Source organism: Ovis aries, chromosome 19, assembly GCF_016772045.2.
Source record: "Ovis aries strain OAR_USU_Benz2616 breed Rambouillet chromosome 19, ARS-UI_Ramb_v3.0, whole genome shotgun sequence".
In the NCBI taxonomy this organism is placed as follows: domain Eukaryota; kingdom Metazoa; phylum Chordata; class Mammalia; order Artiodactyla; family Bovidae; genus Ovis; species Ovis aries.
Genome location: NC_056072.1, coordinates 54,057,448 through 54,074,255, shown reverse-complemented (window position 1 = coordinate 54,074,255; position 16,808 = coordinate 54,057,448). Strand labels below are relative to the sequence as shown.

The window sequence follows — 16,808 nt, the reverse complement described above, 5'->3', positions numbered from 1 at the left end:
GGCCTGATTGAGAAGGCACACCGCCTCCTCCCCCACCCCCCACCCCCGGCCCGCTATCCCAACCCTGTCCCCCTGGCCACTCCACCCACCTTATTCCCTGGGTTGGTGTGGGAAAACCAGCCTCTTACAGTACAGGGCAAATCTTTTCTCTTTTTCTTTCTTGGGAGTAAAAAAGTACCCACACATACAGCATCCCCACAAAGAAGCTGAGTGGGTCCTCCCAGGTGGCTCAGCAGTAAAGAATCTGCCTGTAACACAAGGAGATATGGGTTCGATCCCTGGGTTGGGAAGATCCCCTGGAGAAGGCAATGGCAACACACGCCAGTATTCTTGCCTGAAAAATCCCATGGACAGAGGAGCCTGACGGGCTACAGTCCATGGGGATTGGAGGAGCCTGACGGGCTACAGTCCATGGGGGTCGCAGAGTCAGACACAAATGAGTGGCTGAGCACACACGTGGTGGTCAGGCCGGGGTTGAGGAATGCTTCGGGCTATTGTTGGAAGTCTGGAGAGACGGCAGGCCATAGGACCGGGCCTCATTTCAGCCCCCAAAAGCAACTGAAGAACTCGCCAGCCATTCTGACAGGGATAGAGTGAAGGGACAAAACAGGTCATTAAATAGTTACTCCCACTAGAGGATTATAAGTAGGAAAAATATGGAGACCCCTGTGAGTTAATGATGACTCAAGAGAGTTGGTTTGCTTAACCACAAAACCAAGCAGGCTTGCTTGGCAGCAGAACCATACAGCAGAAGCATAAGACGTGCCCCCAAACAATGAAACAATGGCGCCATGGAGCCCCACATCCTGCCCAGTGAGCTCAGTAAGTTAGGACACGCTCTCTGCACAGACACACAAAAACAATCTGTGGACCTAGCTTGACCATGCAGGGACAAGAAAACTCCCCTGCTCAGCTTGCAGGAGGAGCTGATGATGGAAGCATAACGTCTACTCAAGAAAGAAAAGGAAGTTCTTTTCCCCCTCCCCACTTTTCCTCTGATTATTAACGACTGTAGCCCAGTAAGTTCTCAGGGCACGGCATTTCTCGCCCATCCCCCTTGTAAACCTCACATCCTGTTCTAACAAATCACTTCTTATCTATCACGTTTGGTGCCTCTCTGGTGGCTCAGATGGTCAAGAATCTGCCTACAATGCAAGAGACGGGGGTTTGATCCCTGGGTTGGGAAGATCTCCTGGAGAAGGAGGGTTACAGTCCGTAGAGTCGCAAAGAATCAGACACGACTGAGCGCCTAACACTTTCACTCATCTATCACTTTGCTCTCCCTGAATTCTTCTCTGTGATGAGACATAAAGGACTATGGAACCAGAGCTCTCTGGAGCTCCTGGAAACGACACACTCGGTTTCAATGCCAGCACAGGAGCTTCCCAGACTCCTTAAAGAACAGGGCCACACTTTAAATCCATACACTAAACACTGCAATCATCAGTCAACACACCAGGAAGGACTGGACATCGACCACAGTTATAAACAAAGGGCCTGGGGGTGACCAAGTACAACCTCACACCAGGGTAGAGCTGGGACCCAGACCTGCCCTGGGTGGGGCGGGGGCAGGGGTCAGGGCAATGAAGAAGCCGCAGGAGGAGGGCCAGGGCACGTATAAGAGACCCGGAGGGCCCAAGGACAACTGGTGCTGCGGCTGTTTTGTTTTTTGACAGATCCTGCCTCGGGCTCATTTGTACAAACAGCAGAGGAGGACGCCAGCCCCATGCAGACAGCAGAGCAGAGGGGTCACACCTGCCCTCCTGTCCTCACACTGGCCTCTGTGCTGTGCCATGTCGCTGTAGTCGTGCCCGACTCTTTGGGACTCCATGGGCTGTGGCCCGCCAGGCTCCTCTGTCCATGGGATTCTCTGGGCAAGCATACTGGAGCGGGTTGCCATTTCCTTCTCCAGGCCTCTACTCTGGAGCCTTTGTAGGTGTCTGGGCACCTTTGGGAACCAGAGTACGAGCCGCAGCTGCCAGTGACTGGGCGTTGGTGTGAGCCTTGGCCCGGGACTTTGGCCGGCAGAGCCTGAGACTCTTGGCAATGTGGGCACAAGCATGTTTCCTGGGCCAGGGGTGAACAATGCAGGCAGGCTGGCTAAGTGTGCAGCAGCCCCTTTGGGATCTTGGACTTGACCTCCTTGGACTCCGTGAGAGCCTCCACAGCCTCAGCACATCCACTCCTGCCTTGGCACTGTGGGCCAGCATCTTCTTCAGGCCCTTCTTCCATGTTTCTTGGCCAAGTGCACGTTACTCAGGGAGCTGGGGTCCACCCCCTTAAGAGATTCATATCATTGTGATCGGGGTTGCTTGACGCCGTTTCTGTGCCCTTTTCAGGACTGGTTGTGGGTGGTGCAGTTCTTAGACTTAGCCACATCTGCACCGGGGCCCACAGATCCCAAAGCATCTGGGACTGGAAGGGTGGTGCTGCCATTGTAAGAAGGCTGACTGCGGCCATGTGCCTCCAGGGAATGGTGAGCTCGGTCCAGGCCAGGTGCTGGCATACAGAGATGCCCAAGGCTGGGCCCAGCCTGTGGAGTCACATCCACAGACTTCAGAGCTCAAAGGACATCATGTTCCCACCTGCTCAGTGAAAGAGACCCACAGTTCCCATTAAAAACTAGTTTACTATTTTCATATCTCTTAGAACAATCATGGAGACAATAAAATAAACTTCAAAGAGCAATGTTAAAAGGAACCTTGTGCATTCTCAGTCAATCCGACTGGTTGAATTGTTTAGCAAAACAGAGGACCGTTGTGTCCATGCATTCACGTCCTCCTCTTAAATCCTGAATTCCTTAGGAGAGAAGTTTATATGCAGTGATGCATGTACATTTTCTAAAGTAGATGATTCTCCAGTGCAGATACTAACGATAGGCTGTTTCCACGGCTTGTGCTTTGAATTATTTGTTTTTAAGTGGAGATGGGTTTGCAGGGGGCCATCTAAATCCTTCTGTTGTGTCTTTCCCTCTTATGATCAAAGACACACACCGTATCGAAGATGTATCTTAGTGACACATAACTAGGCAGTGAGCTCTGTTTGGATATCGTACGTGCTCCATCTTGTCCGACTCTGTGACCTCATGGACTGCAGCCCACCAGGCTGCTCTGTCCATGGGATTCTCCAGGTAAGGATACTGGAGCGGGTTGCCACGCCCTTCTCCAGGCAATCTTCTTGACCCAGGGATCAAAGCCCAGGTCTCCTGGGTTCTTTACCGCAGATTCTTTACCACTGAGCCACCAGGAAAGTGTTTGGACCACAGTCTGGAGTAAACAAACACATCTATGTGTAGACCCCTCCGAGACCGTGGCCATTTTAAGGCTTCTTGCCACCCTAAGACCTGAGCTTTAACATTTAACTCCAGACTGAATGGAACTGTACAGAGTGGAAGGATGATTTCAAAGAGTTTACACAGGGAGAGAAAGCTGCATAGTAAGAGACTTTGCACTCGGTAACTGCGGAATTAAACAAACATACTGAGTTTATGACCACTGTACATAATTCACGATGATATGCTAAAGTGCCACAGGGCCAGTGTAAATCACATTAACATCTTATGAAATATTAAAAATAATCATTTTGTCAGACTTTGAGGTGTTAGTCACGACGACCTTAAAAGTCACTGAGGATCACAAGGACAGATGGGGAAGAATCAAAGGAGCACAGTTAAAACAAAAAAAAACACCTGGGGACTTTCCTAGTGGTCCAGTGGTTAAGAGTCTTCCCCTGCAGGGGGTGAGTGTTCAATCTCCGGTGGGGGGTTCCCACATGATGCGTGGGGTGGCCAAAAAAAACAGAACACAAACCCATCTGTGTGTGTGCTCAGGGATGCCAGCAGGAGGAGGGGCCTTTCCCTGCCCTGCCATGCAGAAGTTCAGAAGTTACTGAAATTCCCATTTCTTTCGTGTTCCCTGGAGCCCTTTGCCAGTGGTCTCACCTTTGCCATCAGAGACCAGTTGTTTTAGTTGCTCTGATAAAAAGCTAGCAGGAAGATGGTTAAACAAGAATCCACACACACCAGGTCTATCTGTTTCTTAACTGCAGAGACGCAACCTCTTGATCAGCTGCGGGACAGGACTGGGGAGCGTGGGTGTATCATATTCCAGGGGCCAGGGCTGCAGCCAACTTGGAAAACATCCTTTTGTCTAAACCTCTAGTTTTAGGGACTGGGGGGTTAGTACCTTTTGTTGTTGCTGTTTCCAGCAATTTTTTTAGTAAATTTTTTTTCCTTCGAGTTTTATTGAGATATCATTGACAAACAGCACTGTGTGAGTTTAAGGTGTACAGCATAATGATTTGACTTATATACATCATGAAATGATCACCACGGTTACTGTAGTTACTACCGTTTCCAGCAGTCTTAAAGGCAAGGGGAGAGGGAGGGAAGATCCACCCACATAGCCTGACTTGGAGAATAAGTCTTTGAACAAAGCTCCCTCAAATGAACATGGGTCAGGTCAACACAGTTGCCTCCTGTGGCAAACCAGGTAGCCCGAGGTAAAGCAGGTCAGCAGAGGAAGGCTACTCACTCCAGGAACTCTTTGGGGCCAGACGGACACAAGCTTTCCTCATCGAGAGGGGCTGGGACAGCCCCTGGGATGGGGAGTGCCATTATGGAAGGTCCTATGTCAACGAGGACAGTCATTAAGGAAGGTGTTTGTCCGCGAGGATGGCTATTATGAAAGGTATTGATACGGGAGGTGTCAAATCAACAAGAATGGACATGTCAGGGGTTCAGCCATCGTGGATGAGATGGTATCAACAAGGATAGTCATTATGGAGGGTGTCACACCAACTAGGGGGGCCGTGTTGCACCTGGACTGTGGAGTGGGTCTAGCTAATCATCTTAAGGTAATTGTGCCGTCCATTAAACTGAGGGGAGGGACCCAGAGTGCCAAGACGGGGGTTTGGAGGAGCCTGGATCCCAAGCACACAGGCTGGCAAGTGGAAGAACGAGCAGATGGTTATTCCTGGAAGGGGGAGAGGCTGTGGTTCAGAGCACTTTCCCCTTCATGACCCGTATTCTTTCTTCACAGCGGAGTCGGTCGTGCTGCTAAGTGCTATGGCCAAGAGGATGATGGGAACAAGACTCAGTGAGGAAGTCCCACAGAAATGAGGCCTTTAATCATCATTCAAACTACATTCTGCCTTGCTCCTATAGCTGGTCTCCAATCAGAAGTCATACACTGAAGGATTATTCTTCATGACATTCAGTTAGAGGATCACTTACTAAACTGTCTTTTCAGAGGTGGTGAGAGAACACTTTTAAAATATCAAGACAACACTGGGGATTACTGCTGGCGAATGACAGTGCCATACTTCTGCTCCAGGGCCTGGCTTAGGGTTTTGCTGTGGCGCCCGCAGGCCTCAGGCATCAGAGCACCTGCCTCCACCTCCTCCTCCCTTCGCTCCTGAAGAAGGTTCGCCACAAGTATACGTCTTTTGCTGCACTTATCACACTGAGCCTCAAACTCAAATGCTTCCAGGGCCCTAGCCAGATAATGTAAATGAGAAAAGCCAGCATAGTAGGGAGGCTTTTTGTTCAGTCGGAGGGGACACGCTCTACTGAGCACCTTGTAATTCAGCTTTTTCCAAAACACATCAAGCAGAACTGGCCAAGGCCCCCAGGCCACCTGTTGTAGCTCCTCCTGGTTTACAAGTGTGAATCCCTTCTGGAAGGTGAGCCCCCAGAGAGCAAGGGATTAGGATTTTCTACCTGTGAGTATCCAGTACAATGGGCCTCCAACATCTGTGGAATGAATGGAATCTGTTACCAAATGACCTAGGACTAGGCCAGGTCTTTTAAAGACATTCTAGGCAAAAATCAAATTCTCTAGTTCTGCTCAATGCTAGGACTTAAAAGTGGTTAGGAGGTGGGAAAAGCAGCAAATCGCTCTTCAAAACCAGTTGCTCTGGGTGGAGAAATCAGTTTTGGTCATTAGTTCCCTGATTCCTAGTGGTTTGATACTTCTACTCCATCCCCTCCATACAACCAACTTCTTGCAGGAAGTGTCTGCAGACTTTCGAAGACAGGATCATTGAGATATTCATTACCTGGCTTTAAATCCTTCTCTTTTTATTTTTGCTTGTTTATTTGGCTGGGGCTTCGTAGCAGCACACGGAATCTTTGTTGCATCATGCGGGAACTTTTGTTGTGGCGTGTGGACTCTAGCTGTGGCGCACGGGCTCTGTAGTTGTGGCTAAGTAGACTCCGTTGCCCTGTGGCATGTGGGATCTTAGATCCCTGTCAGAGATTGAACCTGGGTCCCCCACATTGCAAGGTGGACTCTTAACCAATGGACCACCAGGGAAGTCTCTAAATTCTTTCTAAATTTAAAACTATTTTTAAGGCAAAATTGTGTTGATAGAAGGCAAACAAATGGTTGCCAGGGGCCAAGGGGCAGGGACTGTCTGCAAAGGGGTCTGGAGGAACTTCTCAGGGGGATTGAAACATTGTATCACGCACTTGACAGGCCTCATCAAAGAGTGCAGCTGAGAGGTGAATTTTATGGTATGTACATTCAATCTCAATAAAGCTGAAAAATACATTTTACTTTCAGATAAATGATACATGAAGCACAAAATGAAATATGTACGCATAAAGCACCCCTGTTTTATTTCATTTCATTTTGCCAAAAGGTAGCATGTCATCCTCATTGTTCTGAGTCTTGGAGAAGGAAACGGCTGCCGTCTCTGGGGTCGCACAGAGTTGGACACGACTGAAGCGACTTAGCAGCAGCAGTTCTGAGTCTGTGTTTTCCCCTCCAGAATATATCTTGGTCAGGGGCAGGGGGGTGGTCCACTCCATGTCTCTACATCCCATTCTTTTATTTTTTTTTTATTTTTATTTTTTTTAGGTTTTTAAAAAAATTTTTTTAATAAAATAAACAGGAATCATTTTAATTCTACTTTAGAATTACCAGGAATTATTCAAGATTTAATTGCATCAGGATAAATTAAGCTTCCACGTGGTTTAGATACAACAGATATTTGCAAAGCTAAAAAAGCTCACTGACTGCTAAACCTTTTACATTAACAGTTTAATTTTCACGTTACCGTTATTTCTTATATAAGCACTGACCGTTTTCTTCAAAATCGTTTAAAATGACTGCAAAACAAAGGTTTCCAAAGTCTAGGAAATAAGTAAAATTGTATCAATTGGAACATTTACCTTCTTCAAAGAAAAAATGTTAACGGCTTGATCATTTTTGACAGCTTTGCCAGAGCTGAGAAAAATGAATTCACTTGGAATTTTCATTTCAATCTTGCCAGCAAATACTGCAATACTTAGAAACTATTCACCAGCCTTAGACTCACATCCAGCAACTTCATCAGTCTGGGTTGAAGGCTTACTGTCTCGACTCTGGGTAAGAGGTTCCTCAGGGCTAACCAAGAGGCACACCAGCTCATCAGCAGCCCTTGGACCCCGACCGACTGAGAGGACAACAAAGCAAGCCCAGCCCATCTGCATTCATTTTGATTTGCAACAATAAGACCAGACCTGAATGGGAAGATGATGGAAAACTCAAGGGGAAATGATCTAAGAGCTGCCCACTCCCTCAGGCAGTGTGCCAGCGAGCTCAGGTTGCTGAGACACACACAGATCCACATCTTCCACGTAGTTCTTGCTTACTGTATTTTTAATTTTGATTAAAAAAAAAAAGAAAGACGTGATTACATAGAAAACATCATCCTCCTCAGAAACACAAACTGAGCCGATGCAGTGGGAGACACGTGTCACCACCCCTTCCAGTGCCCTCCTACCACTGGCTCCCCTGGACGAAGCTCAGGAGCTGTAGTACTCAAGCAGCTTCTCATCCGTAGGTTTCAGAATTTTCTTGTCTGCCATGTTCACCACCCATCCGGGAGCCAGACCAAAGAAAATCTGCCGTGGATCCTTTCGAGTACTGAGCATTTTGAAGAGTTCGTCTTTAGTGATGTCGGGTAAAATATAGCCATACTTCTTGGCAAGCTCCAGTCTCGCTTCGGGAAATCTGGCAGGATCCGCCAGGTAGCCTCGATTCCTCGCATCAGTGTAATAGGGGACTAATGCCTCGGGGGGGAGCATCCGCTTGGGAATGGGTTGTCCACGGAGAAAGAATGGGATGGGTCTGCATAGAATTTCCAGGCTTCGTGGGTCGTAGAAGGCGGTCGTGACGACACCCCCGTTCTTCTCAATGGCAGCGATGGCCAGCTCAGAAGCCAGCTGAACTTCTATGTTAACTTTTGCCTTAAAGGTGTCAGCGCCCTCCTCTACCAGCTGGACTCCACAGTCCCTTTTAGATGGCTGGATGGTAACACCTTGCCCGTTGACCAGCTGGGTTAAGTCAATAGGTTGTGTGGGATCGACGCGGCCCAGGTCAATCAGGTACTGCAGCCTATTGAGACTCAAAGGCTGATACTGGCGTCTGAAGCTGTGTCCTTCATTAAACCCGTATTTGGGGATTCGAAGGTAAAATGGAGTCTGGCCTCCTTCAAAGCCCAGCCGGGGCCGGGTTCCTCTCTGCCGTTCTCCTTTGTGGCCCCTGCCACACTTCCTACCTCTTCTCTGACCTCTTCGTCATCTTTCCAGTTTCCTGGAGCCCGGGTTCGGCCTCAGGTTAGCCAGGCTCACACGAGGCAGGGCCCGAAGCAGGTCCAGGGCCCAGGGCCCTGCTGCGCCCCGCACCAGGCCGGCCATGACCCGCTTGCACGAGACGCCGCAAGGGCGCCTGGCACCCCCATCCCATTCTTTTAAATGGCTGTGCAGCATTCCCCTGTTTAAATGCACCATCATTAAGGTAACCAGTCTTCTAAGGATGGATATTTGGGTTGTTTCTAGTCTCCAGTGACCAGAGGAAGGAGCAGAAGATGTTTATCTGGAGTTTCCAGGTGCCAGCTGGACACACCTTCTTGGGTGTGTCAGGTTCCTGGCTGGAACTTGAATTGTATTCCCACAGAGGCTGAGATCAGGGAGGCTGGAAGGCGTTATTTCTAGGGTTTGGCTGCACCATGTTGACATGGGCTTCTGCAAGACGACCCGAGCACGGTTTACTATTTGAAAAACGTCTTCCTTGTCGTGATAGATAAGTTGAGAACTTGCTCCTGACAGCCTACGGCTGAAGTGCCTGATAAGACTGTCAGCGACTTCAGAGCAGTTGGGCAATCTTCCACCTCTCAGCAGCGGTGAAAGGTGGCGGCCTTGCCAGGTTCCACGGAATACCAGGCTCTGGTTTCATGGCCTGGCACACTGCAGCTCAGTCTGGGTTTAGTTTTGACACCTGCTCACAAGGACGGGTGTAAACTTCAGAAGCCCACTGGGGCATTCTCTTCACTTCTCTTGTGTAACTGGGTATGATGTTTACATTATATAAAACCGGTCTGGTCAGTTCCTTGGTTAAAAGAAAATATGTGTGCTTATGTGTATGCATGTGCGTGTGTGTGTGCACGCATGCGCGCAGCTGCTCACTTGCAAACAATTTTTAAAAAAATGTTCTAGGACCCCCTGGCGGCACAGTGGCTAGGAATCTGCCTGCCAATGCAGGGGACACAGGTATGATCCCTGGTCTGGGAAGATCCCACATGCTGTGGGGCAACTCGGCCGCAACCACTGAGCCTGTGTGCTGCGGCTCCTGAAGCCACACACCTAGAGCCTGCGCTCCACAAGAGAAGTCGCCGCAGTGAGAGGCCCATGCACCTCCAGCTGGAGATTAGCCCCCACTCATTGCAACGAGAGAAAGCCCGCGTGCAGCAATGAAGATCCGGTGCAAGCAAAAAAAAATTGTTAAAAACACATGATGAAAATAAACACACACACACACACAAGGAAAACATGTTCTTACGTCACTGATTTCTTACAGATTTTAATCCAGGAGCCTCCCCAGATATTCTCATAAGGGCCCAAAGCTGACTACTGGGATACCGCCTGAAGCACACTGCGTAGTTAGAGGCTGAAACAACCAAAGCGTCTCCCCAGAGCAACCTAGTTACACAGACAATGGCCTGGCAGTTTGGTCCAGATGGTCTGCTGCTAAAAAAATCTCAGTGTTCTTTTTGGGCTCAATTTAGATAATCAAAGTAGTATCAATTTTTAAGCGAGGAATCTGTTCGAGGGCGGACACTGTGCTGAGTGATTTACAGATGTTGTTTTCACTGGGTCCCTGCCTGGAAGATGCTCTGAGGCCCTGCTCTCCAGTGAGACTTGTCAGCCCGGCGGTTGGTGGTGAAGATGACCCATCGCCCCAGACTGACTTCTCCTGAGACAGTGTCTCCTGCTGCCCCAGACTTCCAGCATAGGGCAGACTTCCAGCAGGGGCAGCAACACATGGTAACTTCACCCTCTGTGCTGCTGGCTCGTCGCTTCCCTGCCGTGGCCGGAGTGCCACCCTGCACCAGAGTCAAGCGTCTGTCTGGGTCCAGGAGATGCCCTGAGCCCATCACATGCAGGGGCTTCATCCCACCGCCTCTGCATCCTCCGTGATGTTTCTTTGCGACCCCATGGACTGTAGCCCACCAGGCTCCTCTGTCCTTGGGATTCTCCAGGCAAGAAAACTGGAGGGGGTTGCCACGCTCTCCTCCAGGCAACCTTGCCAGCCCAGGGATTGAACCCAGGTATCCCTCCAGGGATTGAACCCAGGTCTCCCTCATTGCAGGCGGATCCTTTACTGTCTGAGCCGTGGGAGAAGCCCGATGTCCTGAGACCTCTCGCAAATGCTTGTGAGTTGTCTTCAGGTTAAAAAATGTTTTTGCCATATATCCTTGTTGGAAATGGCTTGATGTCCCCATGACCAGCTCAGTGATGGAAGACAAACCATCTGCTTGAAAGAATCTGGCACATGCCTGGACATACCCCATCCCCCATCCTAGCCCAGCTCCGGCTGGACCACACATTGTCAAGTACTGAGAAGTCGCCCTCGTGGCTCCAAGCATTGTGTGACACTGAATGTGGCCAAGTGGGTAGACCTCAAAACAAAAACAACCGCTTGACTTGAACTCCATGTGATTTTTGGACTTGGGCAGTTGATGAACGTAATCCTGGAGATTGTCTTTCATTGTCCCAGCCAAAGGCAGCAGGCTGGCACCCATTCGTCATTGCAGAAATGGCACATTTCCCCCAGAAGGCTTTGATTTTCTATCATTGAGAGTAGGGAATATTTACACTTCATTAAAAACAAAGAAAGCTTCCCATTTGTGCTCACGGAACAGTTGTAATTTTTTTCAAAATATTTCCAAAATATTTTCCAAATATTAAATATTATTTAAAGATGTTCAGACTCTCAGGGGAGGTGGTTAATGGCCTCAGAGAATACTGTGCTCGGTCGCTCAGTCAGGTCTGACTTTTTGCGATCCTTTGGACTATAGCTCCCCAGGCTCCCCTTTCCATGGGATTTTTCAGGCATACTGGAGTGGGTTGCCATTTCCTTCTCCAGGGGATCTTCTCGACCAGGGATTGAACCTGCATCTCCTGAACTGCAGGTGAATTCTTTATCACCGAGCCACGGAAGAAACTCACACAGAATACTGTATTTCTCTCTGGCAGAACAGACGGCCTGTTCAGGAGGACAGCCCCTCCCTGGCAAAGTCAGACCAACAAGGCTTTCAGTGGTGCCCTTGGCTTGGGCTATACTCAGGAGAGAAGTGAAGAGTGCAGATATTTTTTAAGCAGAGTATCTGAAGAAACAACTTTTAAGGTTTACAAATGTTTGTGTGAAGTGCAAGTCAGTAAAACAAATTCTGATTTTCTACTGCATTCTGGGCAGGCTGGGATACTGTGAAGCCAGGTGGGTCACAGGGGAGAACATGCAGGACAGTATCAAAGTCCTCGTCATGACCATAGGTTTGATATGGATGGACACAGAGGCCATACTTCCTGAAGACGGTAGAGTTAAAGCAGAAGCCTGGGTCCCCATATCACTGCTCGGAGGAGATCCCATTTAGGGCCTTTTGATTTATGTAATTTTTTTATTGGAGGATAACTGCTTTATAATGCTGTGGTAGTCTTTGCCATACATCAACATGAATCAATCATAATTATACCTATTTCTCCTCCCTCTTGGGCTTCCCTGCCCTGCCCATCCCACCCTGTAGGTCATTACAGAGACCCAGGCTGGGCTCCCTATATTATATAGCAGCTTCCCACCAGCTATCTATTTCACACATGATAATGTATATATGTCACAGAGTGAAGTAAGTCAGAAAGAGAAAAACAAATACCATATATTAATGCCTATACACAGAATCTAGAAAAATAGTACTGATGAACCTGTTTCCAGAGAAGAAATAGAGATGCAGGTGTAGACAGCAGACTGGTGTTTACAGCCTACTATGAGCAGGAAATAAACATCTATTGTGTTTGAGCCATTAGACACATTTGGGTTTGTGTTACAGCGGCTGGAGTGTGTCACACCTTAACTATTAGACTCATCAGGTAAAAGGTCACCAAGGATCCATCAGCCCTCAGTGCAAACGCTTCACCTGGGAGCTGCCAGAGCCCAGGCGCATCTTCAGCCTTCTTGATACACAGCGCTCATGGCATTCTGATCACATGACCTGAAGTGAGTAGTTGAAAGGAGATTCAAAATATTTCCCTTGTCTAAAGTTTATATTAGTTTCAACTGGAAAGAATAAAGCAAGGAATAAATTGCAGCCTGGGGGCAGTTAAGAGCTTGTATTCTGAAATTAAACTGCCCAGATTCACAGATGGCACCACCACTTATTAACTTATTCCACTGTTACTCACTTTCTTTCATTTGCTCTGACATTTTCTGGATACGATGGTGAAGAATCCACCTGCAATGCAGGAGACCCCGGTTTGATTCCTGAGTCAGGAAGATTCCCTGGAGAAGGGATAGGCTACCCACTCCAGTATTCTTGGGCTTCCCTGGTGGCTCAGCTGGTAAAGAATCTGCCTGCAATCTGGGAGACCTGGGTTTGATCCCTGGGTTGGGAAGACACCCTGGAGAAGGGAACGGCTACCCACACCAGTATTCCGGCCTGGAGAATTCCATGGACTATAGTCCATGGGGTTGCAAAGAGTTGGACATGACTGAGAGATTTTCACTTTCTGTACAAACCCCAGTAGCTCCTCATCCAGGAATTTCAACTACAGATAAACTTGTCCATATATCCAACCAAATCAACTGCAAAGATGGTCACTGAGGCTCAGTGCATAGTGACAAAAGATTGGGAACAATCCATTATAAGCTGCTGATTAAATATAATATGGTATTCCCATGATGAGGACCTCTGTACAGCTCTCAGAAAGCATGTGATAGCTCTGTATATTTTGGTATATAGGGAGCACTAAGATGGATTGCTCAGTGAAGAAAATCAGGAAACATATGGGATATATCCTCCACTATATACTGTATTTATGCTCCTCTTTGTGTTAAGAAGGGTGGTATATACATTTGTTAACTTGTACATGCTCAGGAACAATGCATAAGAAATCATAACTGCCTCTGGGAGGAGGCCTGGGGTCAGACGTAGAAGGGGACATACTTCTTTCCTCCCACAGACCATTTTGTGCTATTTGAAATTATGTTACCAAGAACAGACAATTAGTTTTCTAAGCACAGCTTTTAAATTATTTAAATATTAACAGTAATACACATTACCATATGATCCAGCTATTCCACTTCTGGGTATTTATCCACAGAATACAAACACACTAATTCGACACATGTAACCAAATGTTTACAGCAGCATTATTAACAATAGCTAGGATACAGAAACAACGCAAGGGCCCATCCATGGATGAATGGATAAAGAAGATGTCAGACAGACAGACAGACAGAAACACACACACACACACACACACACACACAGGAATACTACTCAGCCATAAAAAAGATGAAACATTTTGCCATTTGTGATAACATGGGTGGATCTTGAGGATATTATGCCAAGTGAAATAAGTCAGGCAGAGGAAGACAAATACTCTATGATTTCATGCATATATGGAATATAAAAAACAAACAAAACAACAAAATGAACAAATCCAACAAAAACATACATTCAAAGAACAGAGTAGTGGTTAGCAGAGAGGAAGGGATGGAGGATGGGGACACAAATGTGGAAAAGGGGGTCGATTTTACAAGGAGGGATGGAAAATAAATTTTTAGTGGTGAGCATGCTGTAGCGTGGGCTTCCCTGGTGACTCAGCTGGTAAAGAATCTGCCTGCAACGCATGAGACCTGGGTTCAGTCCCTGGGTTGGGAAGATCCCCTGGAGAAGGGAAAGGCTACCCACTCTACTATTCTGGCCTGGAGAATTCCATGGACTGTATAGTCCATGGGGTTGCAAACAGTCAGACATGACCGAGTGACTTTTACATGCTATAGGATATACAGAAGTTGAAATACAAAACTGTATACATGAAATTTATATGCTATAAACAAATGTGATCTCAATAAAAAAAATACCACATACACATTTCTAGAACTGATATGAACACAGCACTCAGTAAGTGCTGATTTTTAAAAAATGAAAGAGGGACTTCCCCGGTGATCCATTGGCTAAGACGCCATGCTCCATATGCAGGAGACCCCAGTTCAAACCCTGGTTAGGGATCTAGATCCTACATGTTGTAACTAAGACCAAGCACAGCCAAATAAAGAAATATGTACATTTTTTTAAAATGTCTGGCATGCAGACAGTCTCTACAGGGGGCATGGTGCCCTGGTGATGTAGCATCTCAGCATCACTACATACCTGCTGGGTAACCCTGGGCAAGTTACTTCACCTCTCTGAGCTCCTCTATTCCCAGGGTTATAGGAGTACATGCTTGAGGACGGAGAGCTAAATGACTCTTGATTTACATTTTCTCAAGAGGAAACAGCTGAGCTTTTATTACTCAAACACTGTGTCATCCATCATAGTTATTTTTGGCCAATGTCTATTTAGGAAACATGTATATTTACATCTCGAAACACAACACAACACTGTAAACAAAATATATGTTGTACACAGAGGCAGAAGGTCAGGATCTAGTGGAGATGCTCTGAGTGCCAACAAATGGGGGTGCAAGAAGTTATTACACACAAAGAGCCACATAGACTTCTTGCAATTTGGAAAGGATGTCTTACATGTTTTACAGTTAATAGAATTGGCTGTTAATTATATATTGGTATCTCCCGGTGTTTCATTATGCTTTCAGAAACTGTTGGGGGTTTGGGTTTTGTGCAATGGGTTGCTACAGTTTGTCCCACAAGAAATAATGAGACAGAGGGCATCAGTTACTGTTTTCACGTAGAACGTCTGGCTTTTAGGGATGAATTACTGATGTTAAGTGGGAGATGCTTACACATAAAATACTTAGAAGAATGACCAGCACAGAGTAGAAGCTCAATGTGTGTTAGCTACTACAAGTAGCACTTAGTAATTTAAAAAAGAAAAACAACACTGATGTACTGAATACAAACCCAAGGTTACAAAGAGGTGAGGGAGGGAACTTGGCTCTCCTTGCCTGTTTCTCTGGAATACTGCCAGCTGCCCCAGAGAAAGTGATGGGTTAATTACAAGGTGGTAGGAAGAGGTTTGAAATAATTTGATTGTGGAATAATTTTTATAATTTAGAATGATAATGAAAGGGTGTGAACTTTTCTTAATCGCCCAGGTGGAGAGCCTTAGCACTGTATCAGCCCCTAGCATTCCACCCATCTTGACCTCAATCATGGGTCCTTCTGACCAGCAAACTCAGCTTCTCCTCCATCCAAACCAAAGCCAGCCCCACTGAGCAAAATCAAAGCTGAGGCATGAGGTATAAGAATCTGCCTGCCAAGCAGGAGACACGGGTTCGACCCCTGGGGTGGGAAGATCCCCTAAAGAAGCAAATGGCAACCCACTCCAGTATTCTTACTTGGAAAATCCCAGGGACAGAGGAGCCTGGTGGGCTATTACAGTCCATGGAGTTGCCAAGAGTTGGATGCAACTTATCAACTAAACAACAACAACAATATATATAGTACTTAAAATATGTAAATAATTTCAACTTCCTTTCCCCTCATTGATAGCTTGGGAGAACCCCTAGAAGAATGTTGAGGCGGAGCACAGTCCAGTCATCACGGACAAAATGCCGGCATCTGAGGTGAACCCTGAGGCTGAGGTGAGCACCCGGGCGCATCGTACAACCAGCAGAGCAGCGGTCTCTGACATCTCACACAAATCTGTGTGGGAGTTGGGGAGACTGGGGGGAGGACCCGGCAGTTCTGCCAGTTACACATTCCAGACAACAGGCACCAGCTCCTCATTTGAATCTGAAGAACGAGGAACTCACACACTCACCCAGGGTAAGCGAACACATCATCTGATGTCTACTCATACTTTTGGCAAGAAACAATGGTAGCGAGAACGGGGTCACCGACCCAGACTCTGGTACCTGAGTGGTTCTTGGAAAGCCACTAAGTTGAGGTTTTAACAGGATTATTTTAACTTAATCAGTCCTTCATTCTTAAAAGTGGGGGAACTTGTGAGAATACCGAACTCAAACACACACACCCCACGGCGATGTCAACTTTCCTTTACATTTCCATCTGTGTAGTGACACCAACTTCATTTTCATTCAGAGGAGTATTAAGACAGTTCAGGGATTTATAAAATAAATCCACTATGCCAAGCTCTCTGGTTTTCTCCATCTTTTCAGGACAGACTCTAGAAACTTCTGGGCAAAGCAAACGTACTCTGCCTGCTTCAACCAAAAAGGCACAACCATTAGTTCAGCCCAGTGATGTGGCCTCACAGGTCTTGTTCCTAAGAACACAGAAGGGATTTAAGAAAGCGAAAGGGGCAAGTTCCCGGGCTTCTTGTATCTAGACAATGAACGTGAG

At 47.2% G+C, this 16,808-nt stretch overlaps 2 protein-coding genes and 1 pseudogene across 3 annotated transcripts in view; all 3 read right to left on the bottom strand.

The window, feature by feature from the left end:
• CDCP1 (CUB domain containing protein 1) overlaps positions 1–16,808 on the bottom strand; it is a 61,734-nt gene that overhangs the window by 43,222 nt on the left and 1,704 nt on the right. The gene's annotated exons all lie outside the window — the stretch shown is intronic.
• Positions 1,191–8,706, bottom strand: LOC132658190 (large ribosomal subunit protein eL29-like; annotated as a pseudogene).
• On the bottom strand, positions 1,191–8,706 carry LOC101119765 (large ribosomal subunit protein uL15m). The gene is given in 1 exon segment (XM_027957744.3): positions 1,191–8,706. A coding segment is annotated over 1 exon segment (894 nt). The 5' UTR covers positions 8,684–8,706; the 3' UTR covers positions 1,191–7,789.